The 27732-nt window shown below is 40.9% G+C and overlaps 1 protein-coding gene across 2 annotated transcripts; it reads left to right on the top strand.

Annotated features, from left to right (window-relative positions):
- PCCB (propionyl-CoA carboxylase subunit beta) lies at positions 1-27299 on the top strand. Of its 2 annotated transcripts, XM_072867245.1 has the most exons (16): positions 1-210; positions 2052-2171; positions 3320-3406; positions 4527-4595; positions 6485-6541; positions 9906-10019; positions 11691-11801; positions 12136-12244; positions 13170-13290; positions 17283-17364; positions 19521-19644; positions 21005-21112; positions 24252-24352; positions 25532-25630; positions 25824-25917; positions 27033-27299. In XM_072867245.1, the coding sequence occupies exons 1-16, from the start codon at positions 49-51 to the stop codon at positions 27152-27154; spliced, it is 1680 nt and encodes a 559-aa protein (XP_072723346.1). In that variant the 5' UTR covers positions 1-48; the 3' UTR covers positions 27155-27299. The 2 variants fall into 2 exon arrangements, with proteins under 2 accessions (XP_072723346.1, XP_072723347.1); XM_072867246.1 differs by lacking the exon at positions 3320-3406.
- The last annotated feature ends 433 nt before the right edge of the window (positions 27300-27732 follow it).

Genomic DNA, 27732 nt, shown 5'->3' on the forward strand with positions numbered 1-27732 from the left:
GCCGCGCGCAGGCGCTGTTGTTGCCGCTGCCGACGGCTGGCTCGCGACATGGCGGCGCTGCGCGTGCTGCGGCGGGCGGCGGGGGCGCCGCCGCTGTGGCGGGCCGCCTCCGGGGGCCGCCCGCCCTCCGTGCCAGAGCGCATCGAGGAGAAGCGCCGCGTCGCGCTGCTCGGCGGCGGCCAGGGCCGCATCGACGCGCAGCACAAGCGGGTGAGCCGCGGGCGGCGGGGAGAAGAGCCCCTTCCCCGCTGCCCCCACGGTGGGGCCCCGGCCCGGCTGTCTCGCCGCTGCTGGGCTCCGTAACGGGGCGCTGCCGCTTCGCGACAGGCACGGCGGGGAGGGGACGGGTAGTCACGGCGGCCTCCAGACTCCGGCCCGGGACCCGCTGTCTCCAGGGTAGGCAGGGAGCGGTGCCGCGCCGCAGGCGCGGCTCAGCTGGTCTCCCGCGGTCGGAGGCGGAAATCACTGGAGTACTGGAAACCCGGGGCGGCTTTGCCTTTCAGTTGCAGGGTCGCTTTTGCGGGGCGGCTTTACTGAAGCGGTATTAAAGACTGCATTACCTGTTACTCCAGGCAGAAAAAAGAAGAATTCATTTACATCAGCTTTGTCACCAGATTGGCTATAATGCATATGTATGGGGGTAGCATAGACAAAAGTTGCAACTTCTGCCTGTTGTGATGGTGAGTTCTAGGTTGCTTAACACTTCACTGGGCTTGGAGGTATACTGTCCAGCATGGCTTCATCTTTTACGCAGATGTTGCAAATCTAAGCTGATCTTCAAAGAGATGAGAGCAAAGAGCTAGAAGAGTGGAAGTAAGGTAGAGGAAAAGACAGATGGGAAGGATGACAACAGCTGGATTTTTCAGTCTCTTGGCTCTATTGTTCAGAATTTAGGCAATGCTGAGGGAGGTGACAACATAGTTTTCCTATTTCTGTTTATTGTTTCTTACTGGGATGTCTTTTCAGTTTAGTGCAAGGACCTAGTGGTACCACGATGGCTTGTAGGCGTCAAGGAGGTAGTTGTAGTCATTCACATAAAGACAATATGAATGATCAGTTCACCCATCAGCAGTTTCCCTCCCGCAGTTATACAACATCTGAAAAGAGTTACAGGCTCACTGAGTTACATTCAGGACACTGACATACCCATATGCAAGCATTTCTGCATGTCTGGGGGCCCCAAACATCTTATGTCATGTTTTATATACATTAAATCTATGGCTTACATTAGTCTTTCCTGCATTTGTTGACTTTCATGAACTTTTTGACCTACTGATCAGAAGTTTTGTAGAGAAGCTGAGCTGTGTTTTAACATCATGTTGAGGTAGGGTCACACCATCCCCTGAAGAAGACAACCTGGTGCCCTGACCTTTGTCGACAGATGCTTACCTGGGTTGGAAATAAAAAAATTTGTTTGGAAGGTTAAGATAAAAAGAACTTTGCAATCATTTATTACTGCATGGCATCATTAGTACTGAGCAAGGGACATGCATATCTGGTCAATTGATTACATTCTTGGCCCTTAATCTACTTTTGCTTATACCAGTGTCCAACAGAAGAAAGAACAAAAGGATTTTGTCAGAAAATCCCTGCAGGCTGTTGTATTTCCTTTTTTCCTCTAATTTGCTGCAGCCAAATATCGAGCGTGGTGAATTGAGCCTTGAACTGTTGGTAAGGACTGGTTTAGCTGTGGAAGGGTTCCATGTTGAAGAATAGAACAAAGGCCTTAATAGCAGCATTTAAATGTGTAGGCAAAAATAGCTGTGATGCTATTATATCTTGTTGAAAAGACTCTGAGGTTGTTTCCTTTATCTTGTGGTAGTGCTGCTCTAATAGTTGACCTTATTTTCAAAGTCTGGCTTGCATTATGTTTGTTTTTAAGGAGGATAATCACTATATAGGCTGTTTTCAGCTTTGGGGCCATGCAGTTGCTTAATGGGCAAAATGTAGCAGATCAAGTGAGGCTACGTTTGATTAAACTACATCTGCTGGTGGTCAGTAAACAGAGCCAGAACCATCTGATGACTATATTAATTGTTGCTCTGTTTCAGGGAAAGCTGACAGCAAGAGAACGAATTCTTCTGCTGTTGGACCCCGACAGTTTTGATGAATATGACATGTTTGTGGAACACAGATGTTCTGACTTTGGGATGGACTCTAATAAGAATAAGGTATTTTTATTTCATATAACTCATGTTTCTTTGTCCTCGGCTGTTTAGCCAGCTAGCTGGTTGAAAATCAGCTCTTCTGTTCACATGTAATTTCTTTTATTTGCTTTGTTTTTTCTTTTTTTGTTTTGCAAATTTCCTTTTATTACTCTCAGTTTCCATTTAAGCGCTTACATGGTCTACTTTTCCATTGTCTAAGCTTGGTACCTTTTTTTATAAGGTGAACCTGTTTGGTTCAAATACCTCCCTGGATATTGTCTTAGATCTGTGTTTTAAATAATAAAGGAGGCTGCAGAGCTTTGTTGTTACAACTTTGTCAATCAAGTTAGGTATGAAGGACAAATACAGGTAGATACTTCTGCCTCCCTACAGGTAACATTAGAATTATAGGATGAAATAACTCACATCCATATTTATGCCTGCCAAACTATAGAGTCATAAAATCCTTTAGGGCTTTAAAATCTGGTATGTTTGGAAATTCAAGCATTCATACTGGTCTGTTAGCAAGTTGCAATCTGCTTGCTTATGCAGTTTTCAGATATATGGCCATGTATCATATATGGCCATATATGAACCAACATGGTACATGATGTTCATCACGTAGAGGAAAAATCTATGGCTCCCCAAAATCTCTCAGCATAACATTGATGCCTGATAAATTACTACGTGGGAAAAGTATTTTGTTGTGATTTAGTACAGAAAGGACTAATGGAACATGCTGGGATGTGTAGGTGGCTAGTGCAGATGTGCCTGCTCAGTGTGAATCTTCCTGTAGCAAAAGGCCCTATTTGCTGTGGAGTATTCTGGTTTTGGGGTGTGGTGAGAAGCTGCTCTATATGAGCTAGTGCCCCATGCTGTGTACAGTGACTACAACTTCTGTTTATGTGGTTATTAAACCAGTTCATCAGTTTTCAGTCCTTCAAGTTGCAGGGCTGAATCCTATGGATGAGGGAGGGATCAGCAGGCTTCCACCATGAGCAGCTGGGGCACTGGGAACCGGCAAAGGTGAAGGATTTGTTTTCATTTAGTAGCCAGGAGACTGATGGGATTTGGTGCTGGGAAGGATGTTGTGTTAGACCTTCTCCCTTCTCAATGAGTGTAGGAGCAAACGTCTTTTCTTCTCTAAGTATTTTTTTTACTCTGTTCCCCAGCAAACTGAAATAACTGCTGTGTTGCCTCTCCTCATGTTACTCAACGCTGCATCCCACAGTGCTGATAACAAACTGCTGTTTCTGAAGGTACGAGAAGCAGCGAAGTCTTGAGAGTGACAAGAGGGTTAATTTTTTCCTTGTCCTTCAGAATTCACCTTTCAGTGAGCTGCAGATTGTGTTTACAGAGCACAGTTTCACAACAGATGACCTAACTGTGGCCAGTGAGCTGGAATATTAGTTTAGCATTGAATTTCTCTGAGTTCCTGGAACTTTCCGAAGGTAGGGTAAGACTTGTACTCGCATCCAGGCCACTCTGCAGGCTGCTTGGGCTTTTAGGAGTCATCTGCATGAGACAGTGTCTGGAACTAAAGGTGTGTTTCCTGCTGTTCTGTGTGCCGAGAACCATGAGTTGGTAGCAGTGCTGTCTGTGCAGCCTAAGAAAAGTCCCCAGGACCAGTATGACCTTCCTGAGAACAAGATCACTTTGAGCATAAATGGCCCTTAGAGTGGGCTCTGCACAATACACTTTTTTTTTTTTAATACCACACAACAAAAAGCATTTAAATGCCTGGAATTTCTTTATGACAGCTGAGTAACGTTCCTTTTCTATTGTTGTCTTGAAAGACTTCTATATGTATTTCCTTTACTAAAAAGTGAGACAACTTAGATAAGCAGATTTTAAGATTCCATCTCCGTTTCCTCTTCCAGCTCTTTCTTCTTCCCTTATTTACAGGGTGGAAAATGGGACAGGTCACGTTGAAGTATTTAAGGTGACTGTAATTATATTTTTTGACCTTTCCAGGGTTGTTTTTTTTCCCTGTATCAATACCTCAAGAAAGGTTTGTGTGCTGTGGCCATTCCTTCAAAATCATCAGGTGGTCGTAATAAAAGGTACATCTTGTCTCTTAGGGACATGATTTGCCTTAACTCCAGATGTCATTAAATTTGAATGGAAACTGCAAAATTCACTAATCTTTACGCTAATACACAACTAATATGTGATATTACCTCTAGTTTTCCTTTCCAGGGCTGGGGGAAATCTTTGTGAAGCCCCCACTGCACACATGAAAGACCAGTCCTCTCGGAGAATCAGTCTTTGCTTTGACTTAGTACTCGGTATAAGTTTGTGAGTTTTTTAGTGGATGTTGTTGCTGCTTTGATTTTTTTAATTATTATTTTTAATGAATTTATTTGTTTTTTAATGCAGTATCCTGGAGACAGTGTGGTGACTGGCCGGGGACGGATTAATGGGAGACTGGCTTATGTTTTCAGTCAGGTATGGTTTTGCTTGTTTTTTAAATAGTGTGAACTTATCCTTTGAAATAAATTCACAATAGTTCAGTGTGGCCATGTAGTAATGTACTTGTTTACCTTCTACCAGTAACCATAAGATAGACATAACATCCACTGGGAGGAAGCAGGGCACCTTCAGACAAGAAGAAGCAAAAAAGCATTTCTGAAAACTTTGTTGGGTGGTAGATGCAGTTGTGACAAGGGTGAGATGAAAAGAATGAAGAATGCAGAGCCAGTGGGAGTTTTCTGAAAAAACAAACTGTTATTACTTCAGTGTAGTATCATTGGATATTGATATGCTGAGAGACTGGAGGAGTCCCCCAAAACCATGTTTTTAATAACCAAGAAGTGAATTAATGGAGAAGTCACTGAGCACTGTGTGCTTAAAGCAATTGCAAGCTTTGACTCTGTCCCTGCAGTTGGATGTGTGTGGATGAGCTGCTGCAGGCATGTGGGGACCTGCAAGTGTTAGTGGAGGGCTTTGTGGGTTCTGAGAACCATCTTCTGGGTTTCGAGCTGCAGAATGGGGGCTGTTTGCTGGAGATGTCAACTGGAATTGCAGTGAGTGGAATTCAGGATAGAGGGCACTTGAGCAACCTTGAATTGTTTCTCAGGTTCAAACTCTCTGATTAGTTGAAGGGATTGTGATAGATAGTGTATAAATAGATAGATAAAATACACTTTTTATGTTACAAATATTTCAGAGGAAACACCATAGGTAGAGATTTATCTTGATTAGTCTTAACACAGTGAAAGAAAGGCTTTCTTTCAGATCATTGGTAACTGCTGCTCTGTTCTGGGCCACAAAGTAGCCTTTGTTCAATTTGCTATCATGGCCAAAATGATTGTTGTTGTGTGACCTTGGAGCAAGTCATACACTCTGCCTTTTTTGTCTTGGATATGTAGCCTGTCCAAGGAAGGGCACTGTTATGTGGGTGTGAACATAAGATAGGAGCCGAACACAGACCTTAATTTTAGAAGAACACGAGTAGAGGGCAGTTTTTATATTAAAAGAATTTAAATGTGCCCCTTCATGATACACCTCTCTTTTTAAAAAAAAATATTTATTTATATTTAAAGACCTTTTTCCCCTCCAAATCGAGCTGCCACCTGAGATGTTCCTTCCTTTTTGGTTCAACTGCTAGTCATAGTCATGCTGTTCTGTGTCCACCCAGTTTTTAGGACTTCCACTGAGTCTCACTCTCAAAGGAATGCATCAGTGAACCTCACCAGAAGTTGGCTCTGGGCTCTATTGGTGCCAGTAGGTGTCAATATGCCATTTCTCTTCTGGATCAGTCCCAGGGCCTCGTGTTGCTTGTTCAAGATCTTACTGCTCAGGCCCGGGGGTAGCACCAACAGTCAGTTTTGGCTGACATAGTCCCTATAGCACCCATAAAAGAATAATCGACTCTCGGAGCATAATTAATGAATATGGAACAATGGTGTATTTTCATTTTTTTTATTTCTGCCTGTTTGCAGGCATATCTTACTGCTGTCCCTGGCAGTGGGACCCTCCTCACAGGTGAAATTTCTCCAGACTACTCCAGTATTGATAATGTCCATGAAAGAGGCACGTACGTTTGTAGAAAGAGAGAATGTTTCTGTGAAGGAAAAAAAAGGCAAATGAAACATAATAAATTTGTGATTATAACATAGAATCCACTGGCAAATGCATATAAAAGATCTTTTTACTTGAAAAGAAGGCTTGCATTGAACAGGATTGATCTGCAGGCTGCACGAAGGGAGTCAGGTTGTTTTGGAGTAGCATACCAAATATAGAGCATTGTAGGATTATACTGTTTACTTGCAACATTTTACAACATTTTACTGAAATTATTCTTTCCCTAATCCAAAAATTTGTTTTCCCTCCAGGATTTTACTGTATTTGGAGGTAGCTTATCTGGAGCTCATGCCCAGAAGATCTGCAAGGTAATATTTCACAGGAGAAAATAAAAATTTGTCAGTGTCCTTTTTCAATCTGTTATGTTAATGGCTTTGGAGAAAATGATTTGTGACTGACTTTAGTGGACTCTGGTGTATGTCATGGCAACCTGAAAATGCCTGCCTCCTCATGTCAGTGAAGATGTGAAAGTGCAGGTGAGCAGAGATACACCCTTTGGAAGCTTTTCAAGTATAAGAGACCTTTTCCAAGTAATACACACTTTGTTTACATTAAGTTGCCTTTTCTACTGTGCTACAAAAGACAAGAGAGACTTGCAAAGTACAAATATAGATTAACCAGCCATTGTCTACTGGAGAAATGTGAAATGACTTGGGAGAAACTTTTTCCTATAAACAGTGCTATGTGGAAGTGTATAATATTTATAAAAAGCAAATGTAACAAGTAAACAATCTGAAGATAAACAGTTTTACAACTTGGAGGTCACCTTGATACTCAGAGCTTCTGTTATCAGGCACTTGTGGCTATTTATTCTCATTTGTCTGCTTGTCTCACTGGAAAAGCTGGTGTTTGAATCCCAGGGGTGGGGACGACAAGAACACTTTCATGCGTGAGTGTTCAGTGGTGTGGGCTGGTGAAAACTTCCTGAATGTTCTTGATATGGAATCAGAAACAAGGTTTCTGGTGCACAAGGCCTTTTTTCCTGATGGAAATAACTACTTTTTGGCATAGGCTCCTCAGCAGTGAGAAGGTATAAAACTAGAAAACACAAAGACTTTGGGCTGGATAATAACTACTTGGCTTTACCAGGTCTTGATATTGATTGATATTTGATTGATATTTCACACTGGAGCTTTGGAGTGTCACTTTGTGTTGGGGAGGGATGTAATGGTGCTGGAATATTGGGATGCTTTCTACTGTTTTTTTGATCTCATTTCTAAAGAAGCAGGGAGAGTGCTGGTAGCAGAACTAGAAAAAAATGTGAGACCTTCCTAGGTGGTACTGTTCTTGGTTGGCATCAATGTCAGTGGTAGGCTCCAAAGTTTGCAGGCTCTGGATGCATCAATTACTTTGGGGCTCAGAGTCTTTGAGGCTGCAGCCTGGGCAGTGGAGAGCTCAAAAAAGACTGGCTGGGTAGTATGGTATCTGTCTCGCTTCTCTTAGTTCTTCTTACTGGGCTTAATTCTGGGAAGCAGAAATCTGTTCTGAGAGAGATTTTGGCTCCTGCAAACTTCATCAGTGGCTTAAGGGATGTAAAATGTCGTGGAACATGGAAGTGAAGTTGCCCTCCCTTAGCTGGACTTCCCTGGAGATCTGCCACTTTGGTCATAATCGTTCCCCATTTGGGATTTTTTCCTGGCATTGCAGAGAGGTAGCAATATTTGGCATCTTGCAGCAAAGCTCCAAGGTAGATGGGTCTGGGCTACAGATTGCCTGTTACTTTTGCAGAAGAGCCTTGTGGTCTCTCAGACCACGTTAAATGCCTGTAATGGTTTCCCTGAAGCAGTAGAGATTCAGTGTGGCTCTTCTGAGTATTATGTGCCCACTTGCGGTGGGGAGTGCTTTAAAGCCTATCTCTGCATCTATGATGTCATGTTTCAAGAAAATTGTTGAGTCCATGAGATGAAGAAAAGTGTTTTTGAGAATGAATCCTGAAATGTTCCCTACAAATTTTGCCTACATTGGTATGGCAAAAAAATGTCTGGTCTCAAATATATGAATGCATTTTCAGTAGTCTGAATGTGCTTATTGATGTGTGTTTTAGGAAGAACTTCAGTGTCTGGAAAAACCTTGAAATAAATGCTTATTCCATATATAAGGCCCTGGAAAATAGCAAAATCTGTCAGTGAAATTGTTTTGCTAACCTGTCCTGGATAGGGTGACAGACCTTCTAGGAAGAAGCAATAAATGTTAACTCATTTTTAATAAGGCATTTGATAGCGCCTTGTGTAATGTTCACATAAGCAGACGAGGCCACTCATGGCTCACAGAGCCTCTGTTTGCAATCCACACAGATGCTTTTTAAATGTGGGATTGTATTTAAATTGTAAAGTCATTCTGTGTGTCTGCCACAGCGATATTTCAACTTTTAAATGGATGTCCAGGCACAAAGCATGAAGAACCCCTGTTTTATGTTGAATGACTGCAAGTAGGAGCAAAGCCACCTTGGAGAACTCTACAGAGAGAGTTATCACTGATTCATGTTCAGGCTGGAATTTTGGTACTGCTGGGATACTATTGATTTGAACGGGACTGAGTATGCTTACTCTGTTTCTAGGCAATATAAAATTCAAGGCTGATGCTGCAAGCACTCTGAAAGACAGGACTGAAGTTTTAAAAATCTTAATAAGTTAAAGATTGTCTGAAATAAGATATAATTCTGTACCAATGGTTGAAAGGCAGGGAAAAGTAACTTTGAAATTCAAAATGGGGATTGACCGACAATGTGTAATAGAAAATTATTTAAGAGCTAAAGCAGATCTTAATGTTAAAGCAGATCTTAACGTAATATGCCAGTGCTGTAGTGTTATGAAAATGGCAAATATTTTACTGGGATCTAATAAGCAGCAATATTTTATGTAAGGAATTCAATCCTCCCACTTCAGCCTCTGCTGGAGTATTGCATATGATCTTGAGGCAAGTAACCAAAATGATCAGAGGGCTAGAAAATAAGATTTAGAAAGAACAGTGTGACTGAATCGATGGTGCTTAGTCTAGAAACATGAAGAGCAATATGAAGACTGAAGGGAGATTTGAGGTACTTGAATGTTTATGAAGGCAGAGGCAAAGAAGTAGTTAATTTCTCTCCCTGTCTACTGTATATCAGGAAAGAAGTAATGTTTCTAAATTTCTGGAGGAAAGATTTAGTTTAGTCTTCTCAAAGAACTTCTAAGAAGGATAATCAAGCATTAGAATATACTGCTTAGGGATACTACACAATCACCACTGCAATAAACTTTTAAGATCAGATTAGACATATATGAGGGAGTGTTTAAGGTGCAGTTGAGACCTCTTATGAACAGAGATAGATTGGACCTCTCTGGTCGACACTCCTGTGATTGTGTCACTTAGCACAGGCTTTGGATAATGCAGCGTGAGTATGGAGATGCACAGCTAGTAAGGCAGATAAATATTAAAGGTCATGAGAGGGATTAAATGTGTATCTTTTAGCCTCCAGTCTGAATGAGTCAAAACATGATACCTCAGTAAGTGTTTAGTGACTGTTAATACAAATAAAGTTAATACAAATAAAGAAGAAGGCGAGCACTATGTAGGCAGGTCAAATTCTGTCACGTACAGACTTTTTTCTAGGGGATGTACATTTTGGGGGTTGGTTGCTTTGGGATTTTAGCTTACCTAGGTCAATAATGAGGCGTTTGTATTCATCACCAGGTCATGGATCAAGCTGCCATGGTTGGAGCACCCGTGATTGGGCTGAATGACTCTGGAGGAGCCCGTATCCAGGAGGGAGTGGAGTCCTTGGCTGGCTATGCAGATATATTTTTGGTAGGTAGGCTACTGGATGACCAGGAAGCTTGGCATCCACAAAGATGGACAAAGTCCGTTTTTACTGAAGTCAGTGTTTGTAAGTAAACTTTTAGGTTATCATCATCCTATTTCAGCCAGTGTTACCTGGTGGATAAAGCAGCATATATGAGGGCTTGTGAGACCTGGACTGTTCTCTTGGTTCTCCTCTTGGCTTTGGGCAAATTACTGTATGTTTTAGTTCCTTTTACCCATCTGAAACAAGGGTAATGCTGAGCCTTGTAAAACGCTGTGATCCAATGAAAAGCTCTGTAGGAGTTGCGCTATATAGTGAGCTTTGTCAGAAGAATGAAAGAATAAGCAATTTACTTAAAACAGTTGTTTTAGAGTTTTCTTTCAATTAACTTGCTGATTCACACTACATCCTAACACAGGCAATCTATACATTAATTTCTCTTGCATGTTTATCAGTTTGAGACAGGTGGGCATGATGTAGTTCAGAGGGTGTTTTGTTAGGTGACTGATGGTTGTGATCCACCACCAGCTGTCCGCATGTCGCCTCTGAAATACAGACATGTTAAGAATTTCACACAGCAGATTTGTTTTCAATAGGGCTGATAAAAGGTGAAAGATTTCCACTGCAGAAAAAGAGGGACTTAAAGTAAATTAGACACTGCACTTGAAGAAAACTAGAGAAACTCAGATCAGAAGTACCAATTGCCTGTTCTGTCAAGATGGTAGGTCAGTGGGGAAAAAAAAGTTTGAGGGGAGGGGGGATAAAAAAAGAAGATGCAAATCAGGGGTTTCTGTTCAAGGAACAGTACGCAGTACAATGGAACCTGTTAACCTTACTGTTTGGGGACATCCAGTACTGATTGGACTGGTGAAAGTTTTCTTCTACAATACTTTTGTGGCTGATGCATGAATTTTTCCTCTAGACACACTACTGATTTATTTATTTATTTATTTATTTATTTATTTATTTTTTTTTTTACTGAAATGACATTATTTTATATGCCTACCAAAACATACAGTTTTAAAGTAAGCGTACAAAACACAAACATGATTGTGCTTTCAGTAGGAATGCGAGCAGGTGGGATGACAAGTTAGATGCTAACAGTCTTTTGGATTAATGCGATCTGGGGTGATGCAGTTGAACAGTTACAGAAGTCGATTGTAATCCAGTTGAGCAATGTAAACTTTTTTTTTTATTTGACAACATGCCATCCATATTGGTGGACGGCAGTAACTGACCATTGTGTAAAACTCAAGCCAGTGCAGGAATCTGATTTTAAAGAACTTCTGCCGCAGCTGGTTAGTAAAGCTTACTTCTACCTCTGAGCAATAGCATGCCTATATGTTCAAATTTCAGGTACATACACTACACTTCTCACCACTGCAGGCTCAGTGAAGTTTTTGCCCCTGCAGCATCTGTTGAGGTTGCACATTCCATCTTCCTTTGCAGTCATTGCATGGTATATGAAATCAAATGTCAGGGAACAGAAAGAAGCAAAACGGTAGCAACAAAATTATTTTGGTTCTATTTGCATCAAGACATTCTGTCCAGATATTTGTCTCCCAGTAAATAAAGCAAGCTGTCATCTTCTGTTTGTGATGGTGAATTCTTGCAGAATCTGTGCACAGACTTAAAGATGCACTTTTTTTTAAAACTAGATGTCTGTCCTATTGCAGAGAAATGTTCTGTGTTCTGGGGTAGTTCCACAGATCTCCCTCATTATGGGTCCTTGTGCTGGTGGAGCTGTGTATTCGCCTGCTTTAACTGATTTCACGTTCATGGTGAAGGTAAGGGTGGAGTATATTGTGACCTGCTGCTGGTAATATTGATCAGACACAAACTGAACCCACATGAAGGGGTTTTTTTGAGATGGTCTTCTGCTTTGGATTAAGCTTATTTTTCATGAAAAGTCAAGAAAAACTTTCCCAAATAACTTGTGGATAATTGCATTTTCTGTGGATTTTTAATATCATGCATTAAGGATTTTTAAGAGATTTGTCCCTATGTTCTACTGTTTTCTTCTGTTGGAGAAAGTCTCTAGAGACTGTGGCTTTTCCTTAGGTGCTTTTGCAGCATGGGTGTAGCATTTACTGTGTGTTTTTGCTTTGTTCCCTTCCCCAGGATACATCCTATCTATTTATCACTGGCCCAGATGTAGTTAAGTCTGTTACCAATGAAGATGTCACCCAGGAGCAGCTTGGGGGTGCGAAGACGCACACTGCTGTATCGGGTGAGAGCTGGGTAGTTTGCTTAACATACTCATCATTCTTCAAAGTAAATGACATAGTTGTTCTAGCTAAACAGCTGATTGTCTAATACAGACTTTTGTACTTGTGGGTGTCACTTGAGTCTAAGTGATAAAACTCTACTTAAGCATGGGATCTTACTCTGTATAGGGCTCTCCTGCTGGTCCTTTTTAGTAATGAAAAACAAAATAGGAAAAGTGGGAGTGTGGGATTTGGAAGAGAAAGTGGCAAATCCACAAAAGATTCTAGAAGTGGGAAGGTTGTTGGAGGGCAGGGCTTAGCAAAGCAGGCTTGGGGTGGTGTGGGTTTTTCTGTTTGTTGTCCAGAAATTTGCAAGGGTTGAAAGATTCTTAACAATCTGTTGTTTGCTTACTAACACGATGGATTGAACTTCTCTAACTATAAACCGAGTGGGAATGTGAGATTAAGCACTTTTTTCCCCTCTGGGAAAACTTGGTGACTCTTGAATCTTCTTGAGGCTCAAAATGACTGTGGGATCTCAAATTCTATCTGAACTGAACTGGTGATGAACCAAAACCACACACACAGATGCTGCTCAGATCCAGCATTTATAAAAGAACTTGTAGTCCAGAGCTTGAGTGCAACACAGTAACCTGGATTGAATTCCAGAAGGCTGGGATCCAGCTAGGTCTGTGACAGCTGATAAACCAGTTTACATTATTTTAAATATGAGATCAACAATCCGGACGTGTTAAGGAGGAAGGCTGATACAGCCACGCATTTTCTAGATATTTTTAGCTGGTCAAATTTGGTGACTTAAAACTCCCGATTGTTAATAGCTCGGGTTTAAAAATTCTTGCTGTTACTTCTTTGTCTCTTTATTGGTACATGCTTGAAAATGGAACCTTGCAAAATAATTTCAATAACTGCTTAACTGTTTCTTTCCAGGAGTCGCACACAGAGCCTTTGAGAATGATATAGATGCTTTACTTAATCTCCGAGAGTTCTTTAATTATTTACCTCTTAGCAACCGTGATCCAGCTCCAGTCTGTGAATGCCATGATCCCAGGTAAGAGGAGACTGGCTGAGATCTGTGGTCTCTGTCCACTGAATTCCATGGCTTCTCTGGTTCAAGGAGTGTAAAGAAATGAGTGTGTTGTGCCTGGGATCTTGGCTGATAATTCTGCATTGCGGTGTGTGAATACGGGAAGTGTTTCAACATGCATGTGTATGTACATATGTGCCCACTGATAATTTATTTTTTTTTAATTTTCTGAAAGCAGTGTTATGCAGGCTGTGTACAGAATGTGGGGAAAAGTAATCTCTGTACAGACGGGCTGTCACAGCCCCTGGAAACAAGCAAGTGAGGCAGAAGATAGCACAGTGAACAAAAGCGGGGAGAACTTGCCCTGCTTTGTCAGTTATGTGTCTGTTGGGTACGTTCTGCTCATTAAGGTTAGAGGAGGGGACGCAACAAGGAGGCAAAGGAGGCAGAAAGTTTTATGTATTAGGTACTTGTCTGTCAGGCTCATTGTGTAGTTGGCAACATCACAAAGGAAAGACTTGAGTTGTTTCAAGAGGGGGAAAAACGGCGACTGTCTGGATTTTTATCAGAGAATTTTTCCAAGAGATAGGGGGACAGCCAGAGAGCCAGCATGGGACTGTTTGAGTAGACAGCCTTGCTGGTAGTGTTAAAGACAGACAATGTCAATGGAGTAAAAGCATTTTGACCTGAGATCCAGTTGCTCCCCCAGTTCAGCCCTTTCTGTAGGGAACCCGTAAGAGGTTGTTGCCCTCTCCTGTATGGGAGCTGCTCCTGAACTTGTTCCTTTCAGTTCTACAGATGTGTGCAATCTATGTCTTGTGGTTCTTACATGCATGAAGATTTTAACATGCGAGTTGGGAAAGTTATCTTCTTTTCATGCTTCACTGTTCTTTGCAATGTCTTTGAAACAATTTGTTTGGTGAGGTTTTTTTGGATTGATTTTACAAATCACTGCTCTGGTACCCGAAATACATTGTTTGCTATTAGAGAAATAAATTTGCCAATTGCTTTTAGAGAATGGTCAGACAGGTCAATTAGTTACTGGTCCTCATTTTTTCTACAGTGTTGATCTTTAGGAGTTTATTAAGCTGGAAGACTGTTCTGGTTTGATAGTGACAAACCAAAGCAAGTCTCTTAAATTATTTGGTAAATTTGGAGGATTATCTCTAAGGTTATGCTGTTCTTTCTAAGCATTCAACAAGTTTTACTGGAATAATTACCCTCTATGGACTTGAATGTGATATTTTACTTTCATTATAGAAACAAGTCTGTTTTTTTTAATCAATGTATCACATAATAGGCAGTTTATTTTCTTGTGAGAAGCTGTCAGTTACGTTGTAGCTACTAATGTATAAGAGATTAGTTCTTTATTTTCTTAAGGGAGACAATATTTTACGTAGCACCAGATACATTATTAGAGGATCACAGTATAATAAATGCTCAATAATTTGTTCTAAGAACTTCAATTTAGTAGTCTGTGTACATGTGAAGACAGATCTATTTGTTAAATTTGCCCTTTTTTGTAGCAGCATCTCCAATATTTCTCCCATTTGTGGTCTTAATGCTTACATTGGTAATATTTCATCTGGACATACTGACATCTTAATAGACTCCTTTTGCTTTGAATTGATGTGTTTGATCCTTACCACTGCTCCAGTCAAAGCCCATTCCTCTAGAGTAATTTATTTCTTCTTGTATCATTTTCATACCACAGAAAATTGCCACAAGTAATGCAAATTAAATGTAACATACTTTTGTCTTCATTGTTAAGTCCAGAAGCTGGTGGGGTTTTTTGTTTGTTTGGTTTGGTTGTTGTTGGTTGGTTGTGTGTGGTTTTTTTTTTCCTTTTTTTCCCTCTAGGTGGTAGATTCTTTGTGGTGTTGAAAAATGTCAGTCTTTGTTGCTGAAACTTCTGTTGGTTGGAGTTTTTGACATCAGTGGCCTGGGTTCAAAAGAGTTAAAAAGTTCCTTATAGTACCAAGTTGACTAATGGTGAATATGTCCTCTGCCTTTGAAGGGTGTCTAGTTCATTGCATTTGGTATATTGTATGGTGTGATTTTACCTATAGTCTTTGACTATAAACAAATTTTGTTTCCTTTAAAGCCTGAAGTATGCATGCAGATTTCTGGAGGAGGTTATTATGAATTCTTGGTAACTGAGTACAGTTTCCCTTTTGTATTGAATGAAAACCAGTATCGATCTGGGTGAGAGTGTCTGAAGCTCTCGCAGGCTTCAGATGACTGCTTTAATGATGAGCAGCAGTTCCTTCCTGGTAAGTGGGATCTGTAAGAAACACAGTTCTCAACCTCTGCAGTCCAGTGACTCTACTAGCAAGCTCCAGATGTCCCTTGTGATGATTTGAAGGAGATTTTGAAACTTGTGATATCCTGGGTAATGTCTTCATTTTGATGGTGGTTATTCATTTTAATGCCATTATAATTTCCCTCAGTACAGCACTGTGAATTTATGGGAGCAATAATTTCATTTCTCCACTTTCCTTATCCTTGGGGATGCTACAGGTAATGGACAGAACTTAGAGCACATTCATATCTATGCTACGGACAAGAAAAAGTTTTACAGTCTTCTGTAGCTTGGGGTTTAGTATGTTCAAATTGGTTGCTTTCATCAGGTTAAGGTTGCATTATATCATCTTATGGAAGTATTTGCATGCAATACTCTTAATCGTGTGGAAAAAATACTTGAAGTGTTGCTGTCAGTTTTAGTCTATTAATAGATGTATCTCTTACTGTCTCGGCAAGGAGTCCTGCCTCTCTAGTCCTGTGTGTGTGAGGGAGCACAGAGACAGCCCTGGGGCTTGCATTAGTAGTTTTTGCCTGATTTTGACAAACTGCAGATCACTTACTTTGGTTTTAAATTAGATATCTAGAGCCTTGTGTTGTCTCGTTTTAAATGTACTAAATCACAGCATTGTTAAAATAGTAATTAAATAAGAACTCCACAGAAACACCATTTATAACAAATATAGATCAGTATTTTTATGGAATAGCACAAATATACTACTCCCTGAAGTCTTCTCAGTGATGACTCATAAAAATTGACACCCCCCCATTAGGACTGTGAATGCATCCAAAGACCCAGTGAATGCTAACATTTGTAGGTCCTTAATGAAGCTAATGTGATCAAAGATGGAGGTAACTGATAGTGTCAGCTGCTAACAGGGAGGCAGTGTTTTTGTTAAATGTAGAGCTCCACATGAAATGCATCGCTGTTGAGTTAAGCAGGGTAACAGTAAAGGTACTTTAAACACAGCCATTAAACTGAAGAAGCTGAGAGCGGATGTGTTTTCCCCACCCATGAATCTCTGCTTGTTTGGTGGCAGGGGAAATAAGTACAGAAAGGTTTGCTATGGTTAAATCTATTCAAAGTCATAAGTGCACAATGTAGGCAGGGAAGGGATCAGAGTTGTAAATGTGCAGCTGCTAAACTTTGTGTGCACAGTAGATCCAGGTATGTGACAGGAAACCTTGCTCTGCCATTGGGAGAAACCATTTTGCCCATCCAGCTGTAAGGACTGGAGCCGCTGGCTAAGCAGGCTCCTCTGCTTCTGCCGCTTGACCCTCGTTGTCCCAAATCCTTTTCCCCATTGCTGACTTATGCCCAAACGCAGCGTCCACCATGCCTCCAGTGCCCTCTGCAGACTGCCGTTTGTAGCATTTGCCTACCTCTCGAGTTCCCTGCTGGTACTCAGCATGTGTAATATTAGGCTCTTCTAGTCAAAGAGGAGAAATAGTATTTCCAGGAGATGGTTTCGTAAGCAGAGGTGCCTACAGAAGAGATGTCTCCTTCAGAAAGAGATCAGTCAGGCTTTTGTCATCCCGGTGCGTGAGGGCTCAGTGGCCTGACCCACAACTGGCTGAGACGGAGGCCTGTTTCTTTTCCCCATATTTGAGAAGCAGTTTCCATGAGGTCTCAGAGGTGGAATTGTTTGCCTGAGTGTTTTGTCTTGGTATTCATCTGATCTGTAAATATTGTTGCTCACACTTACTTTCTGCAGTGACCGTTTGGTTCCTGAGCTGGACACAGTTGTCCCAATTGAATCTACTAAAGCCTATGATATGCTGGACATCATACACTCCGTAAGTCTGCAAGTGTGAGCATTGTTGAGATTAATATGGATAAATTATATTCTGTGTGTAAATAATTGAAAGAAACCAATAGAATGGCACTGAAGATATATTTTTTTTAGTCTTCACAAGTTACTTTTTTTTACCTGTGTAGTAGCCATGAATGAAGGGACAACAAAAACTACAGAAAAAAAGATTTCAGCAGATGAAAGGAATTCTGAGACTTGTTTTCAGGATACATCATCTTATGCTGCATGCATAACTGTACAGACAAAAGATGCAGTTTTCTCTGTGGGCTCAAAACAACCCCCCACTTTGAGTTGTATCACTTGCCTCCCTCCCTGCACCTTGTTACGACTGTCTTTAATTCTGTCACTTTTTTGTAAAAGGTGATAAGCTACACAGAGCGCATTCAAAGATTTACCCTTCTCTATTTAGTCTGAGAGACAGTTATGCACAGAGACAGTACAAGAATATATTTTTTTAATTACAAGTCAAGCACTCAGAAGCTTGGAAACTCCAATATTAAATTTTCATTAAGTGAGGCAGATCTCCTGGGAGGGTGGCAGGGAAAGAAACATCTTAATATTTTTTAAAAAACCTGAAAGCCAGTATTGCAATGTATAAATAATGGAGCTTTTATTAAAGCAGCTTAGACAGTGCTGATAATTCTCTTGCCTAACTCTGAGTACTTCACTTCTCCAGTTGTAACAACTCATTACATGATAAATGCTTGGGCAGAGAACATGCTTGTGAAAGTTTTATCACATGGAACTGTCACAGTTCCCTGTAGAGCACCCTAAGAGTCTGAATTTTGAACATTAAAATTTCCAGCTGCTCCTTCTACTGCTCAGATGTTGAGTGGCAGATGACCCAGGGTTCTGGGGTGGATGATGAAGCTAGGAATAACTCCATTTCACAGGCAGCATATACAAATGGTGGAGGGGGGAGTTCAGCTGTGTGTGTTTGTATAGGATCTTTACAGATGTCTCCCTTTTGCCATTTTATTTGTCTCTCCCCACGTGCTCATTCAGCTAACACATTTCATTTTGCAGCTGGCTGCATTTAGACTCATTTTAGTGGAGAAAGCAAGCTCAGGGTGTTTTTAATCTCTGGATTCTTCCATTCTGAATTTCAGTACTACCTGTTCCAAGTTGAAAGGTGGCATTTAAAAAAAGGTAACTGAATTGGGAGAAAAAAAAAATCCCTCCCACAGACTCTGAGAAGTATTAAGGAAGGAAATAAACCTCCTTTAATAATACTTACGTTTTTCACAACTTTTCATTTGCCTCTGTCTCAGAAATGACTGGCAAACTGCAGTCTGTATAGGCAAAGTTGTCATAAACAGTTGAAAACAAGGAATTCTAGTAGAAAACACTAGGCAGCCATGTATAGGTGTCGCTACTGCTCCACGTATAATTACGATCTCTTTTGAACATGTGAATTTTGATGCTGCGTTACACACCAGTGGATGTCACTTTACAGAGCACACACTGGAACTTCAACCCTAGAGAGAAGTGCAGCTACCATGGATTTGCGGTTCCAGATAGATATGTTTGGTGTAGTGCGGGTATTCCACTAGTGCAGATAAAAGTGTTTCTCCAGTCTCTACTGCATGCATCGTCGGTGACTTTGGGGGAGATGTACACAGCAGAGCATGCTGTCTTGGTCTCTGTTAATAAAGTGCTCTGAACTTGCAAAGAAATAGAGTATAAATGTGTCGGTATATATTAAACATGTCATGGAGAGTTTCTGAGCTCCAGAAACTACTATTTGCTTTTTATCACTGGAAGTTGTTCTTTAAAAGTGTAGTCTGCCAATAATTAAGTTGCAAAAAAGAAGTTCTTAACATCTGATTAGAAGTTTTAATTTGTTATAAGTAAGAAAAAAAGGCTCACTACAGAGGAAATGTCATAAAGATGTTCTCTGATGGAATGCTTTAGTGGCAGTTTTTATAGTAAGTGCAGCACTACTTACTTCCTGGAATGAAGGCTGCAAAGATGACTAAAAGGTTTCTTTCTTTCTTTCTTTCCTTTTTTTTTTTTAATTCTGCAAATTCTGAAATGTTTTAAAAGTTCTGATACTAATGTAACTGATTTTGTTTGCCTGCGTGTATAAATATACATATCTGTCCTCATAAGGGCTCTCCCTAACTATCACCCTTGCAGATCGTGGATGAAAGGGAATTCTTCGAGATCATGCCTTCCTATGCCAGAAACATTGTTGTTGGATTTGCCAGGATGAATGGACGGACTGTTGGGATAGTGGGCAACCAACCCAAAGTAGCATCAGGTTAGAGTTGGCCGTATGAGTCCAATGTGAAAGTTTTTAACAGTGTTTGTGCCTCCTCTCTGCTTTGTCTCTTTTTTTGCAGGCTTTGTAAGGCTGTCAGGTACGAGATGAACTGTTTATGTTTTGTATGGTTCTCCACTCATTCTCGCTATGTTTTTCTACCCCTTTGTCTTGAATCTCATTGCAGCTGTGATGTGTTAAAACTATCTGAAAACCAGTTAATTTTCAGTGTTCAGTTCAGTTTAAGAACAGAACAGTGGATCAGCAGGGTGATCCTGCTTGTAGGTAACTAACCGATTGCTGTATCCAGCACAAGAGGAGTGGTAGGAGCACATAAGCAGGGTGGGTAGAAGGCCTCTTTGGCAGCAGCCTGCAATTAACTGGGCTAAGCATAATATGGAAACTACATACTTACTGCCATAGCATTAAAACACCTAAAACTCTGCTGTAGGGAGAGGTAACTTTTGCATTTTTCTAGCTATAGCAAAAAAAAAAAGGCTTTCAGACACACAGATGTGGGGCTCTTGACCTCAAATAGTTTAGATATGAAGGTACAACATGTAGCTATAGTGAAGACCATCCTTACGTTTTTAACTGTTGAGGGATGTTGCTTTCTCTCCTAACTAGGTAACTTCTGAAGTGACTTTCACTAATCAGGACTTTGTTTCGCTCCTTGTTTTTAAGGTTTGTGCCTTGCAGTATGATGTTTTATTCTTTTGATAATCTTTACAAGATAATGACTATTGAGATACTAGACAGTCAGCAGGTTTTAATATTCCTTTAGTCTTCATTTGATATTCTCAATTTTAACAAACATTTTAAATGTTTCAGATAGATGCTCTTATACAAAATATGTTTAGGTTCAATGCAATAGCACATAATATAATTCTAAATGGCACTGAAACAGAACATAAATACTTTGCAGCATGTTTACAAAAAATGCTGATCTTTCTCAAAATATTACTGGACTTTATTTTTTTAATTTTTTTTTTTTTATATGGAGAGCTCTCTAGCTTTTCAATATGACTGATCTGAAAAAATATCAGTAAAGAGAAAATTACAGAAAAATACTTTAAATTACAAGAATATAATTTAAACTGCTACTTTTTGGGATAGAAAGCCTCTATGCACAGTGGTCAGAAAAATGAAATGAGTGCCTGTTGAATGTAGCTTGTACTCTAATCTTAGTTCTAAACCAGCAAAACTTCACGGCAGATTCTCTCCACAGTATCTACAGATAAGCTTTTGTTTTAACAGACAATACAGCTAAAATAGAGAGTGGTTTTGACCTTGCCTTGAATTACTGCCACTAGCAGATCATTGGAATGGTTAATACCTTACCCTGTTTTCTTAACTTTAGGGTGCTTAGACATAAATTCTTCTGTGAAAGGAGCCCGCTTTGTTCGTTTCTGTGATGCTTTCAACATACCTCTGATTACTTTTGTGGATGTTCCTGGATTTTTGCCAGGTATGCCTTGCCATTATATTTCAGCTAGTTGCAGGCAGGGGCGGTGGTGGTAAAAACCCATTTTAAAAACTCTGTGAGAAGACCGTTACTGTAGTAGACTTAAATAAGCCAGGTTTTAAAATACCACATTTTGGGACGGAAGCTCTGTAATCTAAGTATGGTAGTTATCACAAAAGGATATTGAAATAAGTGCTTAACTATGCCACTAATGCTGCTATCAGTGTGTTCTGAGATCATAAAGCTTTGCTGGGCTTCACTGAGGAGAGGGCCAGTTCCTCCAGGAAGTTAATGCTGAAGTGTTTAGCAGTCCGATAGAGACGCTGGGATGACCAGTTTGCCAGGGCCGAGTGTGGGTATATCACACTCTGGAAAGCTCTGTCGACTGTCTGGAATCGCAGCACAATTGCAAAGCTGTTGATTGTGGCCTGTCCAAGAAAAAAGTGCATTCCCTGGAGATGCTGCCCTTGTCAGAAGTGGTATGGAAGTTACCCTATTCTCTTTACGATCATGAGACTCCACGTCCCTTTAAATGCTCAGCTGTTTTATTTACATACCTATATGCTGGATAGTGTGGTACCAGAAGGCCCTGCAAAGACTGTGGCTTCCCAAGAGGCAGTGGAAGGCAGTCCAACACACTGTTTCTTAGCCCTCTGGACAGGATTACAGCAGAGCGCAGCACTGCTGATTCTTCTGTGGGCAGGGAGAGGCTGCTGGTCAAAGCACTGCTGGGAGTGGCAGTGGAGGGCACTGTGAAGATGCATTCAAACAAAATCTGCTCTGCACTGGAGTTACTGAATATAGGTCCATGTTGCTATCCAAGCGCTGCAGCAAGAGAAACTGTCTACCTCATCTGCCAGCTTCATCTGCTGTACTTAAATGCCCCAATGTGTAAAAGGATGCAGCTATAGGGGAAAAAAAGTATTTATGTCCTTGGTTGTTGTTGATTCAGTTATACACAAACCCCCTCACTGTATCTTTGAAAGGTTCTTTCATGCTCCAGGGCATTTTTTCAGATAAAAATGCCCGTCATTTAGGACCTTTGGGTAAATCAGTACGGAAAGGTCTGAGATTAGACAGCATAGGCTATATAAGCAGTTGATGTCAAAATGACCTATTAGAAAACAGATTGTGAGAGGAATATAAATGTTATACTGCTAAACATGCTAAGTCTTTCATACAATTGAATATAAGGTTAAGACTGTTGTATAAACCAAGGTTTACCTTAAGGCCTCTACAGATATCAAAGCATCAAAATGTCACTAGTCAACATTCCAGTTCTTATTTTAATACAATGCATTTTGCATGTTTTAACAATGAGGCAATACAGAAGGCGTTAACAAAACCTTCCTCTTCCCTCTTGCCCTCTCCCCTTTCTTTCCTGCTGTAGACATACCCTCCTCATCTGACGTGGACCACACAGCAGCTTAGTTCACTTCAGGGGCCACTGCAGGAATCTAGAGTTGGACAGTTGCTGAGAATTCAAGAACAAAGCTATTTCCATATAGCTGATGAAAAGTAGTAACTTAATATTACATAATAGAATGTTGGTTTAAAAGTAGAGAAAGGTAAAGAGAGGAGATGTGAGGCTTGATAGTGATCCTAAACTGTTGTATTGTAAGGAGTTTGGCAAGATTAGTACATGAGCATTAGAAATTTTAGATTAAGTAATAAATGCTGAGGGTGTTGATCAACTCATTTTCCTGTTCAGTAGCAAAGAAGAAAGACTGTCACACTGGCTCACAGAGGTGTACAAAACATCTCACAGGGTTAGTGATCCAAACACTTTAAATAGCCCCCAACGTCATAGGTGTGCACAGAGATGACATTTAAGGCATTCATATCCTATAGCTGGATAAAAACACATATTTAGAACAAGTTTGGAACTGAATCTATGGCCAGAAAAGAGTTTATATTAATTGGCCATGGGTGACAGTGTAAATAGTTCAAATAACAGTTGAATGGCACTTAGACTTGAGGCATTTTAAGTGATGGGCTACTCTGTTCTAAGTGTGAATTAGAAACTAAGGCTGTGACTGGATTACAGGGTCTGTGAGTGCTTCCCAGCTTCTGGGTCTAGGCTGAGCATCCCAGCTGTGTTCAGACTCCTTCTTGGGATAGGAAGACGTGGCTGTTTTGATGTCTGCTGCTGGGAAGGTTCTGCAGGCTTGACAAGTCCCACTGGCTGGAGGGAAATACGAGAACCAAAAGTGAAATTGCAGTTGAGAACACACGTTTGTAAGTGTAGGCATAAATTACTAGACACTCAAATTACACTTGAGAGGAAGCACTAAAGTCAAGCCACCAGACTACCAAATAAGTTATTAAAAAAAAATCTCACAGAGTAACTTTTACTTAAAATCTTACTTTTTTTTTTTAAATCCATTAAAAAGATCCCAGAGTACTCTAAGAGGTTATCTCAGGTGCTGAAAGCAAAGACAGTAGGTGGATAAACTGCTAGAAACTAATTGTAGAGTTATATCCAGCATTCTGAAATTCAGAAATCCTAGAAATAAAGTACAGGAAACAAAGTATTGTTTCTAAGTCAAGTCAGCTAGGCTTCTGTTTGGGACAGAACTGTGTTGAACAAACTATGAAATGGATGACTTGCATTCATATCTGCTGCATATGAGCATTCTCCAGAAGCACCTGCTGTGGCAGTCCTTATAGAGGAATTCATGCTCTGTCCTTTAAGTTGCATCATCTTGGGCTTGCTTGAAGGAAGACTAGAGTAAGTCTTTGGTATGGCAGCCAAGCTGCCTTTTGGTATGGTCTAGAAAAAAGGGGGTTTAGAAGAGTGGATTTCTGGAGAAGTGAATCTAGGTTGTCTTTTTTCACTGCTAGTCACATTTGGAGTCTTGAAAATGATGTAACTATTTTGTTCCTAGGAAGATACCATCTGGTGAGTGTTATGGTTCTGTGACCTTATATACAAATATATGCTGCTTCTGGCAAGAGATTTTTCGTAGAGTTGCTCAGCATCTTATGGTAAACATTGCCTGGATATTACCTTCTCCTGGATATTAACACGGCTCTGCTTGTTGTTAGGTTTGCTGCCGGTAATGGATGATGACAGTTGCCAAACTGCATATGGGGTTTTTGTGAATTCCCTGGAGTGAAAAAAATTGTTTGCCATTTGTAGGTACAGCTCAGGAGTATGGTGGAATCATACGTCATGGTGCAAAACTACTGTTTGCCTTTGCAGAAGCAACTGTGCCTAAAATTACTATCATCACCAGAAAGGTAAGTTGGCATGGTTCTGTGGTGTTCTTTTAGAGTTCCTGTTTTCACTAGTAGCAATTTTAGTTATGCGAAGCTTCGTCCATCTGTCCTACTTCTGCTTTCTATCGTTGTCACATCTCCGTTTGTCCCATCTGGTAACACCTCTTCATGTCAGGTTACAAGAGGCCATTTCTTCTATTCTCAGACTATTACCTCAGTTCCTTCATTCCTTTGGTCTCTGCACTCCTCTGAAATTGCACATTTCTGCTCTTTGCTTTCTCCCTGGAATGCCTTCAGTCAATTATTTGTCCTCTGTCACCTGGCTTGTCTCACTGAGGACGTGCCATCTGTCTGCACACAGCAGATCCTTGCAATCTTCTTTCTCTATTCTTGTCACTTCAGTCTCCTTTTCCAAAACCAGTGCTGATGGTATCTTTCTTCCGCTGTGTCTGCAGATTTAATGCTCGTGTGGTTTCTCATCTTCCATATACTTTTGCTATAGTCTACTTAATTTTGTTCCTTTCTCTTTTTCTATAACCTACCTCACACCATGCTGCCATAAGCTCCAGGACCTTCTGGGTCCTAAAAGGCTTAGCTTTTTCCTTGCTGATCTGCCCCTCCTGCTTGTTTTTCTGGTAGGCATTTAACTTATCACGGCAAAAAATAAAAAAGAACTTTCCCTCTTTCTGTCTTTCTATTACCATCCTTTACTTCCCAAGCTTGCAGCCTTGCTGTAGTTTTCAGTAATGCCTTGAAACAGACTCTACTGCAGTTTGCTCTGCAGTTCTGCAGTATCTGTTCATCGCTGCTGTCTGGACCACTTCCAGAACCAGAGTGGAGCACTGCAGAGTCAGAGCGCTGCATTCCCTGGCCAGGAAATTCCAGAAGCATGCTGACTGGTTTGTTTGAGTGCATGTGCAGGGTGCAGGTTGAGGCCTGGTGTTCCAGGTATATGCAGATTCATCTTTATCTGCTGTCAAGAATGGTCTTAGTTACCAACAGCCCCCTTTCCTTGCTCTTTTGTGGTTCTAGTTGAAGAGATGTCTAGTCTTAGGAGATTGTTGTAGCAAAAGGGAGATGCCCACGCTCTCTTTCAGGTAAAATTTAGCCCCACTTGCTTGTCTTTGGAACAGTAAAAGCTGTGAGAGGAATGTAGGCTAGGTCACTTCACACTAATTAATCCCTTGGTTTTTGTTCCAGGCCTATGGGGGTGCCTATGATGTGATGAGTTCAAAGCATTTAAGAGGAGATGCAAATTATGCCTGGCCTACTGCAGAGGTGGCAGTGATGGGTGCAAAGGTAAATCCAGGCTGACTCTCACACTGGCACAGGGGCGGCCTGGCAAGATGAGTACACCTGGTATTTTCCCTCAAGCAGCTTACCCGAATGTACATTTGTATACTGTGGTGGGGGGAAGGGGCTGGTAAAGCAGATAGCTTTCTTCTGTACGGGCTGAATTACTGTCACTGACCTGTAGGCTTTATCTTTCTAGGGTGCTGTCCAGATCATTTTCAGAGGAAAAGAGGCAGATGCAGAGGCAGAATATGTGGATAAATTTGCAAACCCCTTTCCCGCAGCCATGAGAGGTATGGGTATCTCACACATTGTGTCCCCTGTTTGAGTTTGCTATTGCATGTAGATGAATTGTAGCTATGGAGTAAAGTTTTTGCTAATGAGTAAGTTATTTAGGCAAGACATTTGTATCTGAGTCAGAAAGGTGCTGCTTAATCATAGCTTGTGCACGTGAAGGAAAAACACATGTAGGCACAAAACACATCTTCAGATGGAAAGAGACTGGTGAGATGTGGGGACTGCACTAAAAAGTGTATTTTCAATTTTGTAGGTATTGGAAAGCATCTCGAAACTCAGCCTTTTCCTTAGAAGTACAGGTGCTTTGACAAGCTGTTTGACAGTCCTAGATGCAGACCAGTGGCCTTAAGAAAGGGTCAGTCTAGTTCAGTTCAGTGATGTTCCCCAGCACTCTTCGGAGTAAATTTTTCCACTGTTTTTACTTCTGAATTTTACTTCTAGCTTTGAAGCATTAACTGTTCTCTAGAAGGCAGTTTGTAGACTCTGCAGTCAGCGCTCTCTGTTTCCAGGCATGCTAGCTTACTCTGTTGATTGGTTTTCTACTTCATTTAAATCCTGTTAATAGTGCCACAGAGCTGGGAAGACTTAGCCAAGCTGTTTTCCACCACAACCAATATGTGCAGTATTGGTCCCTCTGGTTTTGCAGTAGACTGTTACTGCTGTTTGAGCCGGAAAAAAAAGAGTCCTGCACGTGTAAAGTCAAGGGATGTCTCTTCTAATCAACACTTCTGAACCTTTAAATCAAGTCTAATAGTAGTAGATGGAAGGAGATGGTATGTCTAAAACTTTGCAGTAACAGGTGCTGTACTAGTGAGTAAAGCCCCCTCAACATTTTTTGCCTTGCTAACTTTAGCAAAAATTAAAAAAGCAAATGTTTCTAATTTAAAAACTGACACAGGAATATTTGCTTTTCAGGCTATTTTAAATTATTTTCTTAATTTGTAACTTGTGAACTGCTTATTCCAAGTACTGTTTTGATTTTGCTAATTTATGTTACAGCCTAGATATAGAAGGCTGAGAGGCAAACACTTCATGATTGGTTAAGGGTGGTGGTTTTTTTGTTTGTTTTGTGGTTTTTTGTTTTGTTTGTTTGTTTGTTTTTTTTACACAGGGTTTGTTGATGATATCATCCAACCTTCGACCACCCGCATGCGCATTTGCCATGACCTAGATGTACTTGCTAGTAAAACACAGTCCAGTCCCTGGAAGAAACATGCTAATATCCCACTGTGAGTGTGACGAGGGGCTTGGCCATGCTGGAAGACATGGCAATATCCTGAACACAAATACTCTAAGTGGAGGTCTACATTGCAATGGAAATATTTCTTTTCATTTTGATTTTGCTAATGACCATCAATAAATCATAGTACGTGTCTCATTTAAATTGGGGTCTTATCAGTTCATCTCTATAAACCCTTTTTGGTGGGTTAATAATCAACACAACCTGCAATGCCTGCTGCAGGTACACTGTTACTAATTGCTCAAGGTCAAATGCTCCCCTGGCTCCTTCATTCTGTAGGCCCTAGAGGTGGCTCAGACAGGCAAAGCTGCAGTGGCCTCTCACTGCTAAGAAGTCAGACCCCTGTGGAGTTCAAGTCTAGCCCTGGGGCCACCTCTGGAGCCTGACTTACTTGCTGCACCACAGACTGACAGAGAGAAAAATCCCAAGCTTGATCTCACACTAACCTGTTCTGTTCCTCTGCTAGGCTGTCCTGAGTTGCAACTTACATGTACTGCCTGCAGCAACGCTGGGTCTCGGGTTGGTACCAATGACCTGCAGGTTGTGGGCACAGGTGGGATAGAGAAGACAG

Source organism: Ciconia boyciana, chromosome 7, assembly GCF_034638445.1.
Source record: "Ciconia boyciana chromosome 7, ASM3463844v1, whole genome shotgun sequence".
NCBI lineage: Eukaryota > Metazoa > Chordata > Aves > Ciconiiformes > Ciconiidae > Ciconia > Ciconia boyciana.